Source organism: Suricata suricatta, chromosome 17 (genome assembly GCF_006229205.1).
Source record: "Suricata suricatta isolate VVHF042 chromosome 17, meerkat_22Aug2017_6uvM2_HiC, whole genome shotgun sequence".
Classification (NCBI taxonomy): domain Eukaryota; kingdom Metazoa; phylum Chordata; class Mammalia; order Carnivora; family Herpestidae; genus Suricata; species Suricata suricatta.
This window is the reverse complement of record NC_043716.1, coordinates 24,882,096-24,909,547: the sequence shown is the minus strand read 5'-3', so window position 1 is coordinate 24,909,547 and position 27,452 is coordinate 24,882,096. Positions and strand designations below refer to the sequence as shown.

The window sequence follows — 27,452 nt, the reverse complement described above, 5'->3', positions numbered from 1 at the left end:
GCATCAGCACTTCTGTATCCCTTGGGTAAATCCCTAGCAGTGCTATTGCTGGGTCATAAGGGAGTTCTGTGGATAGTTTTTTGAGGAACCTCCACACGAAGACATTTTACTTTAAGGTCTCTTTTTATATGACTATGATTTACCTGATTTCTTTTGGCATTTGCATTGCATTTCTTCTTCCTGATCTTCATTTTCAATTTCTATGTGGTTTAGGGGCACCTGGGTGGCTCAGTCGGTTGAGCAGCCAACTTCGGCTCAGGTCATGATCTCACATATCGTGGGTTTGAGCCTCGCATTAGGCTCTGTCCTGACAGCTCAGAGCCTGGAGCCTGCTTCAGATTCTTTGTCTCCCTCTCTCTGTCCCTCCCCCATTTGCACTGTGTTTCTCTCTCAAAAATAAATAAACATTAAAAGAAAAAAGATTTCTATGTGGTTTAATTTTAAATGTCTTTATTGATAAACAACATATGAATGATTCTTTTTCTTCCCCCACTTCTTCCTACCTTCCCTCCCTCTCTACCTTTTTTCCAAACAATCTGAGTCTCTCAGTTTTAATAAATAAGTTAAATTCATTTGTGTTTGCTTGGATTCTAGGCACATTTGGACTTATTTTCTACCACCTTATTTTGTGCCTTCTTTTACCTATTTTCCCCTTTTGTTAACCTTATTCAGTTGACTTTTGTCCTTTTTCACCATAGTGATTTGGAAGTTCTGTGTCCCATTTATCATTTGTTCAGTATAACATCCTTATTGTGATATAATTTGAGGACAGCTCACTTCATTTAAAGTGCAAATTCAGTGGTTTTTAGCTGATTCACAAAGTTCTGCAAGTAATCCACCACTATATTTGAACATTTTCATCACTCCATGCCCATTAGTAATCACGCTCCATTTTCCCCCAGACTTTCTCCTTTCCCCAGCCCTAGGCAACTTCTAATTTACTTTATGTTCTCTATGCATTAACTTAATCTGAAACTTATATATAAATAGAATTATGCAGTATGGGATTCTTTGTGTCTTAACTTTTTTCACTTGATACAGTTGACCTTTGACAAATGCACTAACTCCCTGCGCAGTCAGAAATCTGTGTGTGACTTTTGCCTCCCTAAAACTTAACTACTAATAGCTTACAGTTGACCAAAAGCCTTACCATAACATTAACAGTTGATGAACATATATTAACACAAAGAGTTGATAACATATAACAGTTGATATGTATTATATTCTGTATTCTTTCAATAAAGTAAGCTAGAGGAAAATCGTAAAGGGGAGAAAATATACACAGAGCACTGTGCTGTATTGAAAAAAGTCTGCTTATAAGTGGATCCACACAGTTAAAACCTGTGTTTCTCAAGGGTCATCTGTATATCATATTCCTGGTTCATTCATGTTCTAGCATGTATCAGTACTTCATTTTTATGGCTGAATAATATTCCAATGCACAAAATGCACCATGTTTTATTTAGTCATCTAATGAAAGATATCTGGGTTGTTTCTACTTAGGGATATTATGAATAATGCTACTATGAACATTTATATACAAGTTTTTGTGTAGGTGTATGTTTTCATTTCTCTTGGGTATTTAATTATGAGTGTAATTGCTGGGACATATGGTAGCTCTATGTTTAGAGCTTCTTTCCAATGCACCTGCACCATTTTCACTTCAGTATATGAGAATTCCAAATCTACATATTCTCACCAAAACTTACTAAAAATAGATACAACTAAAGAGCAAATTTCTAAATAAGAGTTCTCCTCATTATGCTCAATTATTTGTGTCTTCCCTGCCTCATCTTTGCTTAAGTTGCCCAAAATATTTCTTTGTGGTTGGCTTTAACTGTATGGCAGTTTGGAGAGGCTGATAGGTGTCAAACTGCATAATTTTTTTTCTGGAAAAAAATTGTTCTTTTCAATTAAAGCACATTTGAATGATTTCTATTTAGGGGAAAAAAATTTGTCCTAGTTATAAAATTGGCATTACCAATAAAGCTTTTCAACTCTAGTGCAAACCTAGAAAAAATAGCCTGTCTTGATGTGTCCCACATTTTCCATTTCTGTTCTCTCCTATTCTCTGACATTATAATCTTATATGTAAATATTAGATACTGACAATTCGGTTTTAAAAATTTAGTAGAATGAAAAGGCTGTAGAACTAAAAACTTCAGATATATCAACAAACTTTAACAGCCTTATTTTGCAGATAATTTTTTAAAGACCTATTAACATAGACAGTTTGTTTTGTATTTTCCCCAGAAGTTTCCTGAAGTGATTGATGGTGTATATTATACTTTTTAATTACAATATTCATGAGTTATTTATAAATCTGTGGCCATTTTCATTGTTCATAGATTTTGAAGTTTTTAGAATCCAAAAAATCAGAGTTTTTTCTTCACTCATTATAACAAATTTCGAAATGTTGCTTATATCATATCTGCTTTGAAAATTTTTAAACTTTTGTTAGATATTTTCTAAATTGTATGTGACCTTTTGATGTTCTAAATTCTTTTCTATATAATGGGAATTTCTTCGGAGGTAAATGATGTACATTGACTAATTTCTTTGTTATTTCTCAAATTGCCTTCTTAAATAGATTCTATGGAATACATTCTGGAATTACCAACTTGATGATCTTTCTCAAGTAAAATAAGAGGTATTCCTCAGATCTTGAATGTTAAATACGTATTATCTCAAGATCAAGGAATCAGAGATGAAATCCTAGCTGTGTGTTCAGAGAACAGAAAACCATATATCACTGGGTTAAATTCCATTGAGTATTAATAGTTACACAAATTCATGACACATTTTATCCAGTTTTACATTCTTAGGATATTTATATCCTCTTCTAAACTGGTTATTCAGTAGAAAATGTAAAGAAATTACTGTATTATTCTGAGCATTATCAACTTTATAATAGTCTTGTCTTTTCAGTTGAAGACTCATTTTGACTTTCCCATAGACACTGTAGCTCTGAATACTGTCACAAGGTTTAATAATTCCTAGCACTGATGAGAGACTGACTCAGAAGCAGTGCATATTCAAAAAGCAAATTTTAATACCCAATCCTGAGGCACTCATTAAAGACTTTTGGATTAATGATAGCTCTCCCTTTTTTTTTAAAACCTAAATCACATGGTGCTAATAGAGAATTTTTCTTTTTATTAATAAGGGTATCCTGATCACTATATAATACACAATGAGGTATTTTACCAATTAGTAATTTTCTTAGTCTGTTCCAGCTGTTAAAATACTGCAGACTTGGTAGTTTATAAACAACAAAAATTTACTTCTCACAGCTCTGGAGGCTAGAAATCCAAGATGACGTTGAAATACAGCCCTTTTCCTGAGTGGTAGCGAGGGCCTTCTGGCTGTGTCTCAGATGATGGAAAGAGCAGGGAACTCTGTGGGACCCCTTTTATAAGAGCACTCATGTCATTCACGAAAGCTCCACCCTCGTGACTTAATCGCCTCCCAAAGTGCCCACTTCATAATACCATCATCTTTGAAGATACGGAGTTCAACATATGAATTTTGAGGGGACTAAAACATTTACACTATAGCAGTGATAACAGTTTTGTCTTAGGATCTGATTAAATTTACTTCTAAAAATAGATAAAGGTGAAGTTCTGAGGAAATAAGTCATCTAATAAAAATTAGTGTTTGTTTTCTAGGGAATTTGGGGTAATGTCCTGTTGCCTATAATAGAATAATTGGCCCACATTACATAGAACTCTGCAAAGAACAAGTGGGTAAAACAAGTCAGTTTAAATGATAATAATCCTAATATTGGCTTTTGCGTTTTTATTTCAGCTCTTATGGTTATTGTTAACTTCTACTTTCTTTGCATTTAGTGTTTGTTTGTTTTTCTATTTTTTTCCTCTTTTTTTAATGTTTGTTTATTTTTGAGGGAGCAAGTGGGAGCTGGGGAGGGGCAGAAGGACAGGGAGACAGAGGATCTGAAGAGGGCTCTGCACTGACAGCAGAGAGCCCAAGTGGGGATTGAACTCACAAATGGTGAGATTATGACCTGAGCCAAAGTCAGAAGTTCAACGGACTGAGTCACCCAGGGGGCCCTGGTTTTCTAGCTTCTTCAAAAGAATGCTTCATTGAGTTTCAGGTTTCTAAAATAAATACATCCTTAGCTACAAGTATATTTCTATGTATTATCTTTATTGAATCCCATATTTGGATTGTGGGTCCTTTTCTTATTCATACCTAAAGATGTCATTAATTTTACTGTGTTTTTCTTTTTTAACCATATGTTTTTTTCTTGTTTTGTTGAGATATAATTGACATATAACCCATGTGTTCTTTAAGAATATAATCTTTAGTGTTGAGTTTGTTGGGGTTTTTTTTACCCTACTAACTTTGTATTGTTTGTTAGTCTAAAGTTACACAGTTGTTAGAATCTGTGGTTAATCTTTAAAATGTTTATTTATTTGGAGGCAGTGTGCCTGCTTGTGCATGAGCATATGAGTGGGGAGGGCAGAGAGAGAATCCCAAGCAGACCCCACGCTATCAGTGCAAAGCCCGAGGGGGGGGCTTCATCTCACAAATTCTGAGATCACAACCTGAGCCAAAATTAAGAGTTGGATGCTAAACAAACTGAGCTACCCAGGCGCCTTAGAATATGTGGTTAATCTGATAAAGGTTCTTTGAAATTTGTTGAAAGTCCTTTAGTCGTCTAGCACATAGTTTTTTTTTTTTTTTTAATAAATGTTCTTTTGTGCTTGTATATTTTCTACTTGTTAGCTACCTGAGTTTCTGTATATATATTTACTTAATTCAGTTTATTAATGGTGATCAAAATTTTAAACAGCTTAGCTGCCTAAGGACTAGGTATAATGATCTTTAAGAATCTTCAGTTGAGGAAATTAAGGAATTTCACTTTAGGCTTAAAGAGATAAGTGAAGGGGTGCCTGGGTGGCTGGCTCAATCAGTTAAGCATCCGACTTCGGCCCAGGTGATGATCTCGCAGTCTGTGAGCTCGAGTCCCACGTCGGGCTCGGTGCTGACAGCTCAGAGCCTGGAGCCTGCTTCGGACTCTGTGTCTCCCTCTCTCTCTGCCCTTCCCCCACTTGTGCTCACTCTTGCTCTCTCTCAAAAATAAATAAACATTAAAAAATAATTTTAAAGCGATAACTTAAAATTTATCAGCTTTGTCAGAAGTCATTTTTCTGCTTTTGAAACCCCAAGATAGCAATCATAGAAGTAGCAGCAGCAGCAACAGAAATAATGTTAGTAGTAATAGAAATGGCAACAGCAGCAGTAGCAGTTAAACCTATCAAAATCAGTTCATGAATTTAACCCAGTAACAACTTTATGGCATGTTACTGTTTTTCTCATTTTATAGAAAAGTAAAACACAGGTTATTAATTCACTTGCCATAGTCACATTGTAGTCACATTCTCTTTCAACAGACCAAGGTAAGTTTGTTCAGTTGGACACACAAAAAGTTTATTTTTTTCTCTTTCCTTTCCAGTTATTAGAAAAGTTAAGAGAACGTTGGCTCTCCACTGGTTTATTGCATAATCTGGAGTTGGTGAAGACAGTCATTGTAGAACCACAAGCAGGAGAAAAAATTGATTTTGATGAATTACTACAGATATACTATGATGCAATCAAGTACAAAGGAGAGAAAGGTAATTGAAAATTATTCGATGGTCAATGAAAAAAATGTTTTTTATCATAAAGTAAGAAGTTGATGCTGTCAGAATTTTATTTATGTTACCTTTTAAATGAATTGCACCTAAGAGAATCTGGGTTAAAAGACTTTCTTTTATTTGGAGTTGTTCTCCTATGAATATTTTCATTGGAGATGCCAATTCAACTTGAAGAAACAGCGTAGATTCAGGTTAGGAAGATAGTACAGTCTTCCTCACTACCTAACATGTTCTGTGAAGGAGGATGGATGGAGCATGCAGAAATATCCACCTTAGTAGCCAATTGAGCCCCTCATTTTGATACAAATAATGTACTTTATGCTTACATTCTATTCCGTAAGGCAAATTTGAGTTTTCAAAGCACAGCTGAAGTCTCAATTTCAAGTTTAGAGAATGTCCATAGAAAGTTTGACAGGAAGGGCTAGTAGTAATAATGACTTTTGAATAGTGCACCATCTTAAAGATACTGTAACATAATTGTCAATATTGTCAGAATGGTAAGATTATATAAGGAGTGTTCTGTGTATGTTTTAAATGCTTTCCAATATAATATTGATTTAATCTATAGTACAAACTAGGGTTGTTTAAATCATTCTGAGGACTTTACATTCTGATGGTAAACGTAATGATTGCAGTTTTACTCTTTTAAAGATAAATGAGATGGTGCATAAAATTTCTCAGTTCATCTGCAAGTTAATTTTACTCTGATGTAATTTCTCTGTGTAAGCTATCTGGGAGATACAATTTGTAAGTTGGTTTGGTGCCATATTACCTGGAAATGCAATTTTGTGGCCCTTTTCAAACTCTATCTAATCATAGTTTTTTATTTTGATTTTTAAAAATTGCTAAAATTACCTCATTAGATCTTTTCAGAATGACAAGAATAAGTAGTTTTGAGGAATTTTAGGTGTACTTTTTAAAATATTTATTTTTTATTGCTTAAGATGGAGCCCTCTTGATAGCAGTTTGTCGTGGTAAAGTGAGTGAGGGTCTGGATTTCTCAGATGACAATGCCCGTGCTGTCATAACAATAGGGATTCCTTTTCCGAATGTGAAAGATCTACAGGTAGGCCATCAAAACCTTAAGTTTTGTTTACCACAGAGGTTGTTGATCTTTTTTTTTGTAGTTTTTGCTTAAATTCCAATTTGTTAACATACAGTGTAATATTAGTTTTAGATGCAAAAGTTGTTGATCTTTATATAAAGTTAATTATATGTTCTTGTATCCTCAGATTTTTAATGCTTTGGTGATTCAGAATGAGTGAGAAAGGTTTGGTAGATATGGATGTATTTTATTTTTAATTTATGTTGTCTTTTCTCAATAGGGTGATTTTTAGAGTGTGGTCTTGGATCAGGAGTATCAGTGTCATCTGGGAACTTGATAGACATATAGAACTGAGTCAGAAACTATAGGTGGAGCCTAGCAATTTGTATCTTACCAAGCTCTTAGCGACAGACTTACAAGCATTCCTCAGGGAATTCTAGGGGTCTTTCTCTGTCTGTCTCCCTTCTCTCAATGCCATGCCGAGCCCTGCTATTTCAGTGATTTTAGCTGCTCCAAAATCTGATCTCGAGCCTCGGTTCAGTAGGACCACCATACTCTGCTTGCATATCATTGCTTTGTGCTTTTGTCAGGAAATTATACCAGGAAGAGGGCTGAGAATCATGGAGCTCACCAAATGGTTTCCCTCATCTCAGAGATTATAGTCTTAGACTACCTCATATCTGCTCCCTGAAAGCAACTGCTTTATCTGTTTTGTCCAGTTTTACATTTACTTCAGTGGAAGGAGGGATATTCCAAACCAGTTATTCTACAATGGCCAGAAATAGGAGTTTTACTTCATTATCATCGACTGCTAACCATTTTATTTGAAAAATTATTTATAGCAATAATTTGAAGCCTCGGGTGATGTTATTTTCCACCAGGAAGGATTTTCTCTTGCTCTGCACTAGACGTTGAAGGTTCTAGCCATTTGAGACCCAGACTTCAGGTTTTCTGGCCTTTGAGCTGACTGAGTATAATTTATATCCCTCTTTCTAGGGTACGCCTGTTAGGGTCATATACCAAAGCAAGAATTCTTTTCCTAGGCCGTTACATTTATTGTTAATACTGTGAATTATATAATATTAACAGTAATAAGCAGTATTTCTCTGGTTAACTCCTACTCTTCCCTAACCTCTTTTTTTTTTTTTAAATAACTTGTCATTTTAAACTTAAAAAAGATTGCAAGATTATTTCAGAAAATTTCTGTACCCTTTAACCAGCTTTACTAATTGTTAATATTTTGCCCCATTTGCTTTATTATTGTCTCTCTCAGTTATTTGAAGGTAAACTGCAGCCATCATGTTCCTTTACCCCTAAATACTTCAGTTCTACACTTCCTAAGAACAAGGACATTCTCTTAAATAACCATAGTGTAATTATCAAGAAAAAATTTTAGCACCAACAAAATGCTATTTTCCAATCCACAGTCCATATTTAAACTATATCAACTGTCCCATGGGGCATCTGGTGGCTCAGTGGGTTAAGCATCCAACTTTGGCTCAGGTGGATCTCTTGAAAATTTCTGAAAGTCCTTAGGAGATTACCTAATCCTTTCAGCCTTCACTGACTTTAGTGGCTTTCACTACCTTTCTTCAAATACTATGACTCTTATTGAGAGTGCTAACAATCATGTTCAAAGCTCCTATCCTAAAATGGTTAATTCTGCCTCTGACTACAGTACTGATGAAATAGTTGACATCCATTCAAGCAAACTGTTGTGTTCACTATCAACAGCTTTCAGCCACATTCCAGTGCAGCTCAATGCTGCTGACGGTACGGCTGTTGGCAGTAGGTACTGTCTCTCTTTGATGTCTTATCATTTTACCTTGGCCCTATATCCTTGTACTAATGCTGCTTTGTTAAAGTGGAGAGAGTCCCTTTCCCCTCTTTGTACCACACATTCTCCCAATGTCTTAAATATATTTTTTTTCTAAAACTAGCTCTTTAAATTTTTGCTTATATCACCTCTCTTTCTTGGACCTGTGTATGAATACTTGAGGACTCCAAAAGAAGATAGCTTTTTGGCTGATACTAGGTTGTACAAAACACTATGCTCACAAAAATAGCAAGCCTTGAAAGGATTAATTCACATCAAACTCATAGTGATTACGTCTGAGAAGAGAAAGAAATGATATTGCAGCTAGCTATCAAAAGAAACTGTAACTTTTCCTATTTTGTTTGTTTTACTAGAAAACAAGTTTTAAGAAAATATAGTAACAATAAAGATTTTTTATGTCATTCTTTGAAAAAAATTTACATTTAAAGAAAATGTTACTTGTGAAAAAAATTACATTTACTTTCGATTTACTCTCACTCCCAACAACTATGATTATGGGCACTGTTATTGCACCAGTATTGAGTTCTTAATGCTCTCTTTCCTCAGCCTTTTCTCAGGCAGTGTCTCACTCTGTCATACAGAAAAGATAGCTGGTAACCTGCTCTGACATTCTTTAGTAAGTGGTCTTGCTTGTTACAGTTCTGCTTACCTGAATTACAGTGATAGTATACAGAGTAGCAAAACAAAAGGCTTCAGTGAGATCTGGGTGCAGAGGAAGAGGGTAATTCTCAAGAAGTTTCCCCAGTAGTTCCTGAAAGGGGCAGGTGGAGTAGACCTAAGCATAGTCCAAACTGCAGGGACAAGGGACAAAGAGGAAAATTCCTTACTGGCAATACCAGATATAAGGGAAGTGTATTTCTTCCTGCCTTATGTCTAGATAAATTCTTCCTGTGAAGTAAACAATTCTGAAACTTAATGGCTTAAAACATCAGTCATCTGTTATGAGTCACACATCAGTTGGTGGGGGTGGTAGCTGGGTCGTAGACGATCTGGGTGAGCTTGGCTGGGCGGCTCGGCTGACTTCAGCTGGGCTCAGTCACCCTGCGATGGTTTCACCAATGTAGGTTTGGCCCGATTGGATCAGCTCTGCTCTCCCTGTATCTCATCCTTTGTATACCAGCAGAGCAGCCAGAGCCTGTTACCATGTTTTATACCTTGTCAGAGACAGAAGAAGGCAGGCTTGCTTGTGCAAACTTTTCAAATACCTACTTACATCACTCACATCTGTTAACCTATTGCCCAAAGCATGTTATATGCCTCACTAAGCCCAAAGTCAGGAGCAATGGGAGGGGTGTGGTTATTTTCTATCACACATGGCAAAAGGCTTAGAATCAAGACTCCAAAAAGGAGTTTTGGGGTTTTTTTTTAATAACTACAGAATATATGTAAGGTATCCACTCAAAAGACGAATGTTTATAAGCTTTAAGAGTATAGGTATGCAATGTTTATAATTAGGAAGGCCTTTTATCATTTGGAAATGACCAGAATATAGCTATCAATACCTAAAAAAAAATCTGAATACTTGAAATAAATCAGAACACCATTATGGGTGGTTTCTTAAAATTCATAAATAATCCAACAAGTTATTGATAATATTTATTTGGGATAAAAAGAAAAAATTATAAATTAAATTTATAAATTATAAATTTATAATTATAAGTAACACAAATATATTTATTTAATAATACATTTATTTAGTAATTAAATATAATAATTTAATTTATGGACAAAATATAAAAGAATATAAATATATACATATACAAGTATAAACAAAATATAAGAGAAATAAAAAGTTTGATAATGAAGTCACTATATTGTTTCGTTTTTGCCTATGCTATTGGTGTCATTGTTAGGAAACTATTGTCAAATCTAGGCCATGCAGATCTGTCCCCATTTTCTTCAAAGAGTTTCATAGTTTGAGCTCTGAAATTTAGATACATGATCCCGTTTTGAGTAAATTTTTAAAAAATGTTTATTTATTTTGGGAGAGAGAGTATGAGCAGGGGAGGGGCAGAGAGAATCCCAAGCAGCCTCTGCACTGTGAGCACAGAGGCCTACGCTGGGCTGGATCCCACAAACCAAACTGTAAGATCATGACTTTAGCCGAAACCAAGAGTTGGACACTTAACTGACTGAGCCACCTTAGGTGTACTAAGTAGGTTTTTGTGTATGACGTAAACTAAGAGTTCAACTTCCTTATATCTGAAATGAGTCACTTGTAGACACCATATGATTTTTTAAATTCATTCAGCCAAACTGTGCCTTTTGGTTGGAGAGTTTAATCTATTCACAAAGTAATTACTGGTAAAAAAAAAAAAAAAGGTCTTAGTTCTATTTAGCTATTTGTTTTCTGTGTGTTTTATGTGCTTTTTGTTCCTCAGTTGCTTCAGTATTACCCCTTTTTGTATTTAGTTGTTATTTTTATTCTGTACTATTTTGGTCCCCTTCTTTTCTTTTGTGTACATCTTTTGTTATTGGTATTACTTTGGGTATTACGAGTAACATCTTAATCTCTGTCCTTCCCTTTTTTATCGTTACTGACATAGATTGCATTTTTATACCTTGTATGCTCATTAACATAATTTATAATTATTATTTTATGCATTTACCTTTTAAATCATGTAGAAAAAAAGAATTACAAACTAAAAGTATAATAATACTGGCTTGTATATTTAGCTACATAGTTCTCCTTACCAGTTCCTTTATTTCTTCCTAAAGCACATTCTATAATGCCTTCATTATATTATATTTTAGTGCTTACAAATACACTTTATAATCTATTAGATGGTGTCTTCAAGGATGGTGTCTTTAAGGATTAGGATAATTTCTTAAACACCTTTGCTCTATAATTAGAATATAGTGAGTATTTAATAAATATTGATTTTAAAAAATAAATGTCGGTTTAATTAACAACTTAATATAAACATATTACTTAATATACTTAAGTCTTAAATATATATGTTTACATATATATTTGTCTGGGTGGCTTCCTTTATATTTATTATATTTAAGTATTAAGTATATTCAATATATTGATTGAACTAAAATTAATTAACTAGAACTAAAAGTTAAATATGTATTTAATATAGGCATACCTCTTTTTAAAATTTTTCTTTTAATTTAAATTTTTGTTTGTTAACATACAGTGCAGTATTGGTTTTGGGAGTGAAATTCAGTGATTCACACTTACATACAACATCCAGTGCTCATCACAAGTGCCCTCTTTAGTACCCATCACCCACCTAATCTAGTCTCTTGGGGTTTGTTTTTCTCTCTTCTCTCCCACCCCCCACTTCTCATATATTTATCTATGTTGTTTCTTAAATTTCAAATATGAGTAAAACCATATGGTATTTTTCTTTATCTGACTAACTTATTTTGCTTAGCGTAATACCTTCTAGCTTCATCCATGTTATTGCATATGGAAAGGTTTCATTCTTTTTGCTGGCGGAGTAATGTTCATCATATATATATGCCACATCTTCTTTATCTATTCATCATATGTATTTCTGATTACTCCACTGACTGGCTGTTTTCCCATCTCTCTCCCTCTTCTTGGGCCTATTTCCTGAGACACCACAATATTGAAATTGGTCCAGTTAATAACCTTTCAGTGACCTCTGAGTATTCAAGTGTCACATGTCTCACTTTAAATCAAAAGCTAGAAATGATTAAGCTTGGTGAGGAAGGCATGTTGAAAGCTGAGATAGGCTGAAAGCTAGGCCTTTTGTGCCAAACAGCAAAGTTGTGAATGCAAAGGAAAAGTTTTTTTAAGGAAATTTAAAATGCTAGTCCAATGAACAAAAAATGATGGACAAAATAAACTTATTGCTGATGGAGAAAGTTTTTGTGGTCTTAATAGAAGATTAAACCAGCCACAACATTCCCTTAAGCCAACACCTAATCCAGAGTAAGGCCTTAGTTATCTTTAATTCTGTGATGGCTGAGTGAGGTGAGGAAGTTGCAGAAGAAAAGTTTGAAGTTAGCAGAGATTGGTTCATGAAGCCATCGTCATAGTATTAAAGTGCAAGGTGAAGCAGCAGGTACTAATGTAGAAGCAGCAGTTATCCAGAAGATCTAGAAAGATAATTAATCAAAGTGACTACACTACACAACAGATTTTCAATGTAGATGAAACAACCTTACATTGGAAAAAGAGGCCCTCTAGTACTAGAACATCTAGAAAGGAGAAATCAGTTCCTGGCTTCAAAGCTTCAAAGGATGGGCTGACTTTTCTTAGTGGCTAATGCAGCTAGTGACTTTAACCTGAAGCCAGTGCTCATTTCCCATTCTGAAAATCTTGGGGCCCATAAATTATGCTCAGTCTACTCTGCCTGTGTTCTGTAAATGGAGCAACAAAGCTTGGATGACAACACATCTGTTTACAGCATGATTTACTGAATATTTTAAGCCCACTCCTGAGACCTACTGCTCAGGAAAAAAGAAAAAAAAAAGAAAGATTACTTTCAAAATACGACTGCTCGTTGACAATGCACCTGGTCACCCAAGAGCTGTGATGAAGAAATGCAATGAGATTAGTGTTGTTTTCATGCCTGCTAATACCACATTCATCCTGCAGCTCATGGATCAAGGAGTAATTTTGACTTTCAAGTCTTACTGTTTAAGAAATACATTTTTATAAGGCATTATTTGTTAGGGATTTCTCTAATGGATCTGGGCAAAGTCAACTGAAAACCTTCTGGAAAGGATTCATTATTCTAGATGCCATTAATGCCTTATGATTCATGAGAAGAGGTAGAAATAACAGTATTAACAGGAGTTTGGAAGGAGTTGATTCCCACCCTCAGATATGACTTTGAGGGATTCAAGACTTCAGTGGAGGGGTGTCTGGGTGGCTTGGTCAGTTGGACATCCAACTTCAGCTCAGGTCATGATCTTATGGATCATGAATTTGAGTCTTGTGTCGGGCTCTGTGCTGAAAGCTCAGAGCCTGGAGCCTGCTTCCTATTCTGTGTCTCCCTCACTCTCTGCCCCAACCCCACTCTCCCTCCCTTTCTCTGTCAAAAATAAACATTAATTTTTTTAAAAAAATATAAAAAAGACTTAAGTGGAAATGTGGTAGAAATACCAAGAGAACTAGAGTTAGAAGTAGAATCTAAGGATGTGATTGAATTCCTCCAATCTCATGATAAGAATTTAATGGAAAAGGAAGTGCTTCTATAGATGAGCAAAGAAATTGGTTTCTTGATGTAATCTCCCAGTGAAGATGCTGTGAAGATTGTTGAAATGACAGCAAAAGATTTAGAATAGTACATAAACTTAGTTGATAAATAAGTGGCAGGGTTTGAGAGAATGGATTCCCAATTTTGAAAGAAATTCCACTGTGGGTAAAATGCCATTAAACAGTACCATGTGCTATAGAGAGAGTTCATGAAAAGAAGAGTCAATCAATATGACAGACTTCATCGTTGTCACATTTGTAGCAAAGTGGATGGACCTCGAGAGTGTCATGCTAAGCGAAAGTCAGGTGGAGAAGGACAGATACCATATGTTTGCACTCATAGGTCTAACAGGAGAACAGGAGAAACCTAATGGAGGACCATAGGGAGGGGAAGGGGGAAAGAGAGTTGGGGAGAGAAAGGGACACAAAACCTGAGAGACTATTGAATACTGAAAACAAACCGAGGGTTGAAGGGAGAGGGGACGAGGGAGGGAGAAGGAAGGTGGTGGTGATGGAGGAGGGCACTTGTGGGGAAGAGCACTGGGTGTTGTATGAAAACCAATGTGACAATAAACTATTAAAAAAAAATTGCCATAGCCACCCAGCCTTTAGCAACCACTACCCTGATCCGTCAGCAGCTATCAACACTGAATGAGGAACCCCACCAGCAGAAAGATTACGACTCACTCAGATGATGATTAGCATTTTTAGCAATTAAGGCATGTGTGTTGTTTTTGTTTTTAAAGACATAATGCTATTGCACCCTTAATAGACTACAGTATAGTGTAATCATAACTTTTATATGTACTGATAAATGAAACAACTCATTTGACTTGTATTATTGTCATACTTGCTTTATCACAGTAGTCTGGAATCAAACCCACAATATCTCCGAGGTGTCTATTTCTATTTACTATAAGTTATTAAAATAATATTTAGTTTTGTTGTTTGTTTTACTTGACACTGTTAATTAAAAACAACAACCCTGGGGCACCAGGGAGTCAACTCTTGACTTTTGCTCAGGTCATGATCCATGGTTCAGGGGTTTGAGTCCCAATTCAGGCTCTGGACTGATACCATGGAGCTTGCTTGGGACTCTCTCTCTCCCTCTCTCTCTGCCTCTTTCCTGCACATGTGTGCATGCTCTCTCCCTCAAAATAAATAAATTTAAAAAATTTTTCCAGTTCTACATACTTTAATTAAGACATGGTAATGATATTAATCATTATTATATAATAATAGGACATTAGTGAACATTAATACGACTTCAATGAGGCAGTGTGTGTTGTTACAGTCATTAAAGGAGTTCTAGAAGGAAATGCTCCATCCCAGTACCATTTTATGCTAACACATAGTAGAACAGAATAAATGAAGAACAGAATAAATCCTATATTGATAATACTGATTGTCACTCTTTATATATAATAATTTTTCTGTTGCTGCATTATAAATTATCACATAGTGGCTTAAAACAGCATACATTTCTTAATGTCACAGTTTCTGTGGGGTGGGCATCTAGGTAGGGCTTAGTCAGCTTCTTTCCCCAGGCTTCCACAGGCTGCAGTCAAAATGTTGGTTGGTTTGTGTTCTTATCTGGACCTTGGGGTCTTCTTCCAAGCTTATCCAGGATGTTGGCAGAATTTAGCTCCTTATGGTTGTAAGACTGATCCAGCCAGGGGCGACTCTCATCTCACAGAGGGTACGCAGAGCTCCTTGCCCTGTGGCCTTCTCACAAGCCCTCTCACCACCTGGCAGTTTACTTCTTCACAAGGCCAACAGGTTCTGCTCATACTTAATGCGAGAGGATTATATAAGACACAACTCTCTGAGTCATCTTAAGGTATGTTTGCCATCTGAATGTTTTCAGTGAAATGAGATGATGAACTTAAGATTTTCCATAAATGGCTCTTCCAAAACTAAAATATTGCTTCAAATTACTAGACTATAACTTAGGACTTTATATTAATAGGACTTTTATAATAATGCTCAGTCTATCATACAGAAATAAGCAGAAGCTATTTATATTGAAAACCTTAAATATTACAGCTTCTGGAAATAATCTGTTTCTACATTATTTTCTCCATTGTTTCATTGAATTCATATTTTAAAAGGTTAAGATCAGTGTCTGAGTTAGAAAAGTGATTTGAGTGGGAAAAAGAGCAATGACATTAATTTTATGATACTAAAATTTTTTTCTTAAATTTGAGACACAGATTATGGAAGTAAAAATGAAAATACAGTTTAAAATACTAAGTTAAGACTCTTATAGTCTGAATTGCAGAGTCTGGCTTTTAGAGAAGCAGGAAAATGTATGTTAGAGCCAAAAATATGACTTCTTTGGCTGTGACCAGGATTTCCTCTTCCCACCTTGGGGACTAGAAAGTAGAGGTAGGAAAATTTCATTTTGGAGCCAAGTGTGACTTGTTTAGTTCAAGTCATAATTTATTGCACATACCTCAGGGACCTGAAAATAAAGAAACCCACTATGAAATGTTGATAATGGGCCACTCTGAAGGGCAAGCATTAAGCTAACTTTCCCAGTGAGGATTTTTTTTCACTTCCACCTTTCCCAGATGCTTCTGATCATTCTATAAGGACATACTTAATCGTGTAATAGTTAAAAAGAAAACTTTCCGTGCATGAAACCATAGTATTTGAGCGGCAGAAATGTGAACCAAGGCCTTTATATGATTAGATGTCAGTGGAAAAGTATAACTGAAAGAAAAGTTTTCTTTTAATTCAGTTAAGTCACAATATAACAAGGCTGCCATTTAATGGATATCTAAAGCAAATCCTTTGGCCAATTAGTATGATCTAAGAACTACGAAAGCCTTCAACTTTCTAAATCAGACATCTACATCTCAAATTGGTGGCATATTTGTAATTTGTAGACATTATATGGTACAATATTTAGATTTTTAAAATTGAATTTTATTTATATTCCTTAACATAGTTTGGTAGTATATAGAAATATTTTTTCATAGATATTGTGCCTTTACTCCCCTGTGGAAAATTCATAAAACCATGGCATATGGCAGAAAATTTTTATACTTTAAAAATGTTCAAGTGGTATATTAGATTTTTATAATTGGTTTCATAATATTTGATGGTAACATTCAATATCAGAAGTACTCTTACAGGAATTGAAATAACTTAGGATGATAAATTTTATGTGTATTATTTTTCTTTATTAATATAGTATGTTGAGTTATTAAAATTGATTTTATTTGGAAACTATTTAAAATTCAGAGGATGTTCTGATTAGTTATCTTAGTTTTGACATACTATTATTTTTTTGTTTAGGGAACTTTTCTTAGCTCTGAAGGTACTGAACTATTTGAATATATTATTTTAATCAGTTTTGAAAAGTTATACTCAAATGAAAAATATAAGCATGTCAAATTAGTTATTGACTTTATAACAAACATATATAAATTTGTAGACTTCCATGCATCCTTGGCATTTTATAAACCTCAGGAAAGGGCTTGTTAGTTAGCCTTTGCCTGCCTCCAGAAGAAAACAGCATTGGGGAGCCTGGGTGACTCAGACAGTTAACTCAGACTTCAGCTCAGGTCATGATCTCACAGTTTGTGAGTTCCAGCCCTGCATCGGGATCTCTGCTGTCAGCACAGAGCCCGGTTTGCATTCTTTGCCCCCCTCCCCCCACTCTTTGCCCCTCCTCTGCTCACACTCTCTGTCTCAAGTATTCATTCATATAATAAGCTTTTACTAAGAGCCCAATTTGTACTAAATATAGTAATTATAAAAATGAACAGGATACTGTCTCGGTACTACTAAAGTCTTTAGTAAAGGACATGAATATGTTACAGAGTTTTGGTGGTACTGAATCTGAGTGTTCAAATGCTAAGAGAAAATAAATTAAGCAATACCTTTCACATCTCATCAAGATATCCGTTTACTTAGATTTGCCTAAAATAGATGAAGGACGCAGAGAGATGAGATTTGAATCTTGTCTACAATGATATTGAAACATACAAACATTTGATAAAGTGGAATGGCCTCACCAAAGGCCAGATTACAACAAGATTATTCATATCATTAAGACTATTCAGAGTACTTAACCATTTTTTAACTGTCTGCTAAGAGTACCAGTGCTTCATTGATTGGTGACACAGTGAACCACTACACTGATTATAGCCCTATGACTCTTGGAACTTACAGTCTAGCAAGGAATAGGGACATTAAAGTAATAAATAGTTAATTACAGTTGTGATAAAGGCTGTAAGAAAAAGTCAAAAGAACTATGAGAATGTATAACAGAATCCTGACCTGGTCTTTGTGAGTAAAGAAAGACTTCCTGAGGAAGTGATATTTAGGCTGACACTTAGATAGTGTCCTAGAAGGCTAAGACTTACATAGGTGAACAGAATGGGTAAGAGTATTCTTAGCAGAAAGAATGGCCTATGCTAAGGCTCTAACGGTGTGAAAGAGGATAAGCAGTTTCCAGGAATTGAAAGAGGCTGAGGTGGAGAGTGGGGGAGAATGGCATGTGAATAGAGGCTGGGAGAGATATTAAGGAGCCAAATCATTTAGAACTCTGTATGCCATTTTAAGGATTTGAGACTACTCTAAGCCAAGGGAAATTCTAAGCTGTCCTGTGGGAAACCAGATCCGGGAATAGAGCCTGAAGTCAGAGTGTAGTGGAGTTGTAGTTATAGTGTAGCATCTGATACAGAAACCCACCTGGATCTAGCCCCAATAATAACATGTGGTTACCCAAGGGAAATGGCTATGTATATAAACTTAAAGGGCTGTAATACTAAACTCCCAACATTTAGGAGTCCAGCAATTTGCTGTCGGAATTTTTGGAAACACTTAGACCAAAGCACAGATATGGAAGAAAAACCTTGTCACCTCTGAAGGTCTTAGAATGAGTTTATCCTCAATTACTTAAAACATTTTTATCCTCTCAGAGCACTGTTTTTTCCAAGATAGTTTGACCAAAAGTATTATTAAAGTAGATTTTAAATAAATGTACCTTGAAATAAGAAAATTAAAATCTAGTTTAAATCTAATTATTCCACGTGGGTTGACAACTTGTAATTTGCCTTGGACAGTGAAAACTTAGATAACCAAACCCTTGCTCCCATCCCTTCTTAAAAACAAATAAGCATAACAACACAAAAATAAATGGCTGAGGTATTTTTAATTTTTAAATTTAAAAAATCCCATATTTCATAAAAGAATGTTTTGGGATCAGGGGAAGAAACATTTAAAATCACAAAATTTTAAGCAAGTTTCATTAGCCTTTTTCCTTCTTTTTTCATGATAATCATGTCATTCTAGTTCCAGGGCGGGGGGTAAGGGGTGAGATAAAAAGCCATGCCTGAATATATTTACAAATTAAACATTTGGATATTTAATAAAACAAAAACTTGGTTTATGAAAATTTTTGAAATGATACTTTCCTGTGTTCATCATGTTGGCAAGAACAAGAACTTTACTGACCTTTGTATTTTATTTTTGTTTTCTTAGTAGGTTGAAGGCTTTAAAAGTGATATTATCACTCTGGGCACATATAAGTTTGATTGACACATTACTTCCTGTGGCCTAGAGCATAATCAGCACCACTACCTCAAGGGAAGTGGTGGAATTGACCTAACTTCTCTGAAAGTTTTCTTTTTCTTCAGAGTAGTATTTTTGTTGCGGTGGATTTTAGCTTATTTATATTTACTTAATCAGTCTTGGTGTGAGCAATGTCTTGTGCATCCTAGGATGTTTGGCAGCATCCATGGCCTTTACCTATAGATGCCAGTAGCAGACCCTTCTCACCCCACTAGTTGTGACAACCAGAAATGTTTCCAGACATTGCCAGAATCTTATGGTAGACAGAATCAATGTCAGTTGCGCACTATTGCTTTATATAATAAGGCATAGGGGCACCAGGGTAATTCAATCAGTTGAGCATCGGACTCTTGACTTTGGCTCAGGTCATGATCCCAGGGTAGTGGGATTGAGCCCCGCGTAGGGTACTGAGGTGTGGTGAATGCTCAAGATTTTCTCTCTCTCTCTCTCTCTTCCCCTAAAAATATATTGGTGATATATATATATATATATATATATATATATATACACACACATATATATACATACATATATATACATACACACATATATATACACACATAGATACAGATATATGGGTGCATGCCATGAGTTAAAATGAGCAATCTGCATTTACTTTTTAATTATTTTTTATCAAGTTGAAAAAAGTTTGATAAAGCTTTCACTAGGAGCCTAAGTAATAAAAAATACAGTCGTTTCTTGGCTTCTGCCCCACTTCCAGCCCTTGCTTCTAAGAGGCAGTGACTTTCGCTTCTCTTAGCTGTTTTGTCTGGTATTTACCTCCATATTTTATCTTTATCTAATCAGTTTTAGACTTAAGTATTTACTTCCTATATGAGATAAGAATTTTAGCTTACTATACCGTTCCCGTTCCCTTAATTTTCTTCCTAACATAGTTACATCACATTTTAAAAATTAAATCCAGGAGCACATGGGTGGCCCTGTCGGTTAAGCCTCTGTCTTCAGCTCAGGTCATGATCTCACAGTCTGTGAGTTCAAGCCCCACGTGGGGCTCTGTGCTGACAGCTCAGAGCCTGGAGGGTGCTTCAGATTCTGTGTCTCCCTCTTTCTCTTTGCCCATGATCTCCTGCTCATGATCTCTCTCAAAAATAAATAAATATTAAAAATTAAAAAAAATCCATAATCAATATTCACATTATTACTATGAAAATATTGTTCACTGTAGTCAAATAATTTCCTTCCTTTCTTGAACTTTTTATCTTCCTATTAATAATGTCCTCTGCCCTTTTTTCACTTTTAAAAGATCTTTGTTTGGGGGGTTTTTTTTTGTTTATTTATTTATTTTGAGAGAGACGGCATGAGCAGGGGAGGGGCAGAGAGAAGGAAAGAGAGGATCCCAAGAAGGCTCACTGCTGTCAGCACAGAGCCAACTGAGCCACCCAGGTGCCCCTAAAAATCTTTAAGTTAATTTTTTAAATTTAATTTTAATTAATTAATCTTTTAATTAATTTTTCAGTGAATCTGTGCAACACTTCTCAATACAATTTTCCTGTCATATTTGTCAGATAATAGGTCTTTTTTTTTTTTTTTTAACCCCTGAAGACATTGCTTCAGGTGCCTCCTGTTCTCCTACTTCAATCAAGACCAAGTTGTTCTTTAGCCCACTTAACTTCCAAATTCTTGAGATTTCCCTTTGCTGTTGTCCTGGGAATTTGATTTGCCTGTGTTCTGTGTTGGATCCCAAGGATCCTGGGTCTCAAATATTCTTCCTATTTCTTGTTTACTGTTTTCAGTGTAGTCCTCCAGCAGTTTATCTATACATTAATTTCCTGAGCCATTTTGGACTCCTGCTGGCCTAACTGGCTCATTTCCCACCAGTAGCTCTGTGCATACTTTGGTTTGAACTTTTGCCTCTCTGCTCAGTCATATACCATTTTTCCATCTGCTTTTCACATTCATGTATCAGGTTTTGAGTTTGCAGATGTTTCTTAGTTTAATTGAAAATGAGGACTGTGTTTCTCTTATTTATCTTTTAAGTTTGGGGGAGTTTTTATGTCTTTTTTCCTTTCTGAAAGTAGAAGCCTTCATTACTTTCTAAGCTAAAGTATGAGATTTTGAAAATGCTGTGATCCCAGGGGTGCCTGGGTGGCTTAGTCAGTTAAACGTCCACCTCTTGATTTTGGCTCAGGTCATAATCCCATGGTTTTGTGGGTTCTAGCCCCACATCAGGCTCCCTGCTGATAGTATGGAGCCTGCTTGCAATTCTCTCTCCCCCGTTCTCTTTCTCTTTCTTTCTCTTTCTCTTTCTCTTTCTCTCTCTCTCTCTGCCTCTCCCCCACTCTCACTGTCTCTATCTCAAAAATAAACTTTAAAATTCAATAAGTAAATAAATAAATAAAATCTACAATCCCATATGCTTTATTCCCACCTTCACACATGCACATATGAGAAGCTCTAAATCACATATTCCTAACAATAATATTGTAAAGGTAGAAAGTTTAATAATTGTTCTAAAAAATCAAGTATATAGTTATATTTGAAAAATTTGAATGTAATAAAAATCTAGATCGAGAAAGTATCATAATTCATTTGTAATGTATTATGGTATTAAGCAGTTTCAAGGTTTTAAGTATATTTCAGTATTTTTCAGTACTTCAGTGTATTTTAGTACTTCTATAATCTTTGTTACATGCACTTTCTCGTGACCATGTTTGTTTTTAAATGTCAGTGTTTAATCATGTGAAATCTGAGTTCAAGCCTTCTCTTACTGTGATTACCTTCTACTTTCTATGCCTGCCATTGCCACAGAAATTTTATGCAACATCCCCTCTCCCGCCCCCCTCCACCCCAGGGCCAAAGTGCTTAGTATTGCATTTTCTAGCATCTACAAAGCCTCTTTCATGAGAGATCTTGCCTTCCAGAGATATATAGGAGTAGGTGCGGGTCTCTGTCACTTGCTGAATGCAGCACTACTCATTCCCCTTAACAAAGCCTCTTTTTTGTTGTTGTTGTTAAAAAAAAATGAACAAATCAAGAGACTATAGATGCTGGTGAGGATGTGGAGAAACAGGCACCCTCCTACACTGTTGGTGGGAATGTAAACTGGTGCAGCTGCCCTGGAAAACAGTATGAAGGTTCCTCAAAAAACTGTTGATAGAACTCCCCTATGACCCAGCAATAGCACTGCTGGGGATTTACAAATCCAAGGGATACAGAAATGCTGATGCATAGGAGCACATGTACCCCAATGTTCATAGCAGCACTTTCTACAATAGCCAAATCATGGAAAGAGCCTAAATGTCCATCACCTGATGAGTGGATCAAGAAGATGTGGTATATATATACAATGGAGTACTACATGGCAATGAGAAAGAATGAAATCTGGCCATTTGTAGCAAAGTGGATGGACCTCGAGGGTGTCATGCTAAGCGAAACAAGTCAGGCAGAGAAAGACAGATACCATATTTTTACACTCATAGGTCTAACAGGAGCAACCTAACAGAGGACCATAGGGAGAGGAAAGGGGAAAGAGAATTGGGGAGAGCGAGGGACACAAATCATGAGAGACTATTGAATACTGAAAACGAACTGAGAACTGAAGGGGAGGGGGGAAGGGGGTGATGGTCATGGAGGGGGGCACTTGTTGGGAGAGGCACTGGGTGTTATGTGGAAACCAATTTGACAATAAAGTATTATAAATTTTAAAAAATGAAATTTAAAAAAAACTGTTTTTGATGTTTATTTTTGAGACAGAGAAAGAGAGCACGAGCAGGGGAGGGGCAGAGAGAAAGAGAGATACAGAATAGGAAGCAGGCTCCAGGCTCTGAGCTGTAAGCACAGAGCCCAACATAGGGCTCAAACTCATGAATCACAAGATCATGGCCTGAGTCAAAGTTGGACATATAACCAGCTGAGCCACCCAGGCACCCCATCAAAGCCTCTTAATATTAACTCATTTCTTTAAGAGCCTGGGGTTTCATTTACAGCTTCACATTGCTTTCTTATGTTCGATGTTATTATACTTTGTTGGTTGTTATAGCTAGACGACTTTATTTATAGTTATTTGGCTCTCGTATGTGACTTTAACAAGGGAAGGTCTAGATTATAAGATATGCAAATGAGATAATATTCAGACTAATAAAGGACCAGTCATGTATTCATTCCATAGATTATATCACTAACATATATATATATACATATATATGTGTATATGTATATATATATATACATACATATACATATATATATGTATATATGTATATATATATATATATACAGTTCAAATATAGCTCATGGGTTGCAAAGTGATAAAAAATATTATGAAAGATATTAAAAAGTACTGCTATAATTTGTCAGAAAATTTAAGATCCATTGCAGAAATTATTTAGCAAAAATTGTTTCAAAACTGAACACTGTTTTCTATGTCCTGCCAAAGTACATGTTTTCATTGATATTTGATAAAAAAAGTATCCACTTCATAAACCTAAGAAATTTATTTTATGTTACCTAAAATAATGTGGCTCTATATTGAATAGAACAGTTTAAATGCTTTCATAGGGAGTTGATCCAGGTGTTAAAACCCCGATTTGGGGTGAACTGCCTAAGAGATGGCCTGCATTGGCTGGATGGCCCCCATTGTCTGGATTAGTTCTATGACTCCTTTCATATATATGCAACAATACAGTATAACAATGTAAAGCCCACCCAAACCATTGGATTTTAGAAATAATGGTATAAGTAAAGACTTCAGTCCACTTATCTCAAATATGTGATGCTTTACTGTTTTGTGTGTTATTTATTTTTTCAACTCTGTGTGGCAGGAATTATTTTCTTCCACTTACAAAGGAGGAAACTGAGAAAGGAAGCTAAATTGAAGGGGTACTGTGCCTTGCCCAAGATCAGACAACTAATTAGTCAAAGCCTTGAATCTAATCTGTGTATTTTTACAATATACCTCTCTCCCTCAGAACCTACTATAGCATGAATATATATATACACATGACATTTTCTAGAGATGATAACTTAAGCATTTTCAGATTTACCTAGATGATATTTTAGTACGGGTAGCCTAACTAAATTGCCATAAAACTTATTATTCAAAAAAACCTTTTTTAACTTTGCCCTTTATAGAATAAGTATACTCAGCTTAAGGTTTCTTACATGTCTTAAAGCATTAACCGTCTATTTTTTTCTTTTAATAGAGAATGTTAATTTCTGTTTTTTTCTGGTTTTATTGTCTTTTCTTGACAAATTATTTTTGTAATAAAAAATAAACCCAAAGATCTAATGCACCATACTGACAGAATATTTTTGCATTATTCAGAATTATTTAAGTGTTACTGAGTTACCAATAAACTATTCTGGATAGTAGCTAAATTATTATAACTAGTTGAGGTAAAATATGTTGAATATGTCAAGAATAAGAGATGCCTAGTTTGAGGAGAATTTTTTTTTATATTTGAAATTTCTGGGCTTTTTTTTTTCTTTTTTTTTTTTTTAGGTTATTGCATTTATTTATTTTTAAGTAGTTTATTGTCATATTAGTTTCCATACAACACTCAGTGCTCTTCCACACAAGTGCCCTTCTCCGTCACCACCACCTCTTTCCCCCCTCCCCCTTCAACCCTCAGTTCATTTTCAGTATTCAATAGTCTCTCAAGTTTTGCGTCCGTCTCTCTCCCCAACTCTCTTTCCCTCTTCCCCTCCCCCTGGTCCTCCATTAGGTTTCTCCTGTTCTCCTGTTAGACCTATGAGTGCAAGCATATGGTATCTGTCCTTCTCCGCCTGACTTACTTCGCTTAGCATGACACCCTCAAGGTCCATCTACTTTCCTACAAATGGCCAGATTTCATTCTTCCTCATTGCCATGTAGTACTCCATCGTGTATATATACCACATCTTCTTGATCCATTCATCAGGTGATGGACATTTAGGCTCTTTCCATGTTTTGGCTATTGTTGACATTGCTGCTATGAACATTGGGGTACATGTGCCCCTATGCGTCAGCCCTTCTGTATCCCTTGGGTAAATCCCTAGCAGGGCTATTGCTGGGTCATAAGGGAGTTCTTTGGATAGTTTTTTGAGGAACCTCTACACTGTTTTCCAGAGCGGCTGCACCAGTTTATATTCCCACCAACAGTGTAAGAGGGTGTCTGGGCTTTTTTTTTTTTTTAAAAACACTGATAATTTATAACACAGAGTTCAATATAGATTTTCTCTATACAAACTTTGTTACCCACAACAGCCTTAAAGCATATTTGACATAAGTTATGTTACTGATACTATGTCTGTTACTATGTCTTGATTCTTATTTCTCAGTAGATTATTGTGGTCAGTTCCTAATGTAACAAGAAAAGTAAGTAACAATTAAAAACCATTTCTAATGTGTGTGGAGGGGGGGTTGTGTATTTTTTTTTAACTCTAAAAGGGAGGCTAGCTTCTTAAGTCTTGGCAGAAATCCACTTTTCCCCTTTTAAGAAAATATATATACTATATTTGGTTAACTTGGTGTTTCAGAAATCTTGAAAATATGCCAGATGAAATAAAACCAGCTATATTCCTTTTATCTCACTAAATTATTTTACATACAAGATCTTATGCTGAGTTTAGAACTCTAACCGTTGGAATTTATATTGTGATACCCTGATAAAAAGTGTTTATACTGTGATGACATAAAGCAGTGAATGTCTCTAATGCACAGTCTCTGTCTCCAGATTTGGTTTGCTGTAAATGTTTATGTTTTAGGTCCTGTACCTTGGCGAAAGATAAAACTATACATCTTGAGTGTTTGTTGGACAAATGTGTTTATTTTTTTGAAGCAAAGTTTTAAAATATTTTTAATTAATAAGCTTAGCTGTTTGTTGTTAGTCTTATTTTGAGGCTTGAACTTCTGTTTTAAAACTTAACATAGGAGAAAAAAAGTTTATTCTGCCTATACTGATTGCTTTTAGAAAAGGATTTATTACTGAAATCACAATGCATATTCATATGAATTAGGATAAATTCCCCTGTCTTTTATATGAGGCAGTAAAGTGAAGAGATGCATTTATAATTCCAGTTCATATTTATCACACCACTTATTTCTTCAGAGGCTACTTATAAAACTTATGAAAGGGTACTCTTGTGCAGAGTTACTTATGGCCCACACTGTTCGGTTTGACTAAGTCGAAAAAATAATCTATGTTCAAAAGCGTGACTTAAATTTCTTGTTGACATATACAGTATAATCCTTTTGGTTATTTTATATATTCTATACCCATTCAGTAGTGTACTCCCTATACTGTCTCCAATAAAACTGAGTCATTAAAGGACTTAAGGAACTTAACTGTTTGATCTCAAGTATATTATAGTGTAATAGTAAAATCAGAATCCAGAACCATTTAACCTGTACTTGATAATAGTTATCTCAGTATTTTTACATAATTCTGTAAGTGCCACCTCAACCTCTGTCTTGCTTATCTATCTTTGCTATTCAGGATCTCATCTCTGCTTACCTCAGGTTAGCTTTTGATGCACAGATATTATTAGTTGTCTAGAAAGTACTATATTAAGGGTATTTTTTTTCATTTTCTGTGAACTTAAAGTCATTATAAAAAAAATGAGTCAGTGCAGCATCTGAACCAATGGATTGCAAACTCAAGCCACTAAAGGAGTTAAACAGATTATTTAATTGAATGAGCTAGTTGAGAGTTGACAAATAATTCAAATTATTTTAAACTACAGTAAGAACCACACAAAACATAACATTTGGGCCCTCAGTTTGCAACTTTTGATAAAATAGTTTGATTTCTGTCTGCTGTTCGCACACCCCTTCAGAATTACACATATACTAATTTATTTGGGGTGGAGACCAAGTGGTTTAAACTCCTTCTACAGTGTACAATTAAATATAGCTTTCTATTTTGCAAAAGCCTTGTAAAATATATTTGGAAAGTAATGTTAACTGGTCTAAAGATCATCTTTGCAGACCACACTTCAGCTTAGTTTATAGTATTTATTTTCTGTCAAAACAAAAGAAAAAACATTCACAGTTAACTTCCATAATATAAAATGTCTGTCTCATTAGGCATTAAAGAAGGATTGGTCAACAGGTATAATGTTGTTAGACGGTATTGCTAATGTGAATGTGGACATGACCTCCCAAATAGATCAAAGACTAATCTCTTTGACAGTTACAAGATG

General features: G+C 35.3%; 1 protein-coding gene across 1 annotated transcript in view; it reads left to right on the top strand.

The window, feature by feature from the left end:
- The window catches only part of BRIP1 (BRCA1 interacting protein C-terminal helicase 1), a 177,006-nt gene that overhangs the window by 108,244 nt on the left and 41,310 nt on the right, over nt 1-27,452 (top strand). The window contains exons 14-15 of the mRNA XM_029927829.1: nt 5,480-5,639; nt 6,605-6,726. Coding sequence (XP_029783689.1) covers nt 5,480-5,639; nt 6,605-6,726 — 282 coding nt within the window. The remainder of the gene's footprint in view (nt 1-5,479; nt 5,640-6,604; nt 6,727-27,452) is intronic.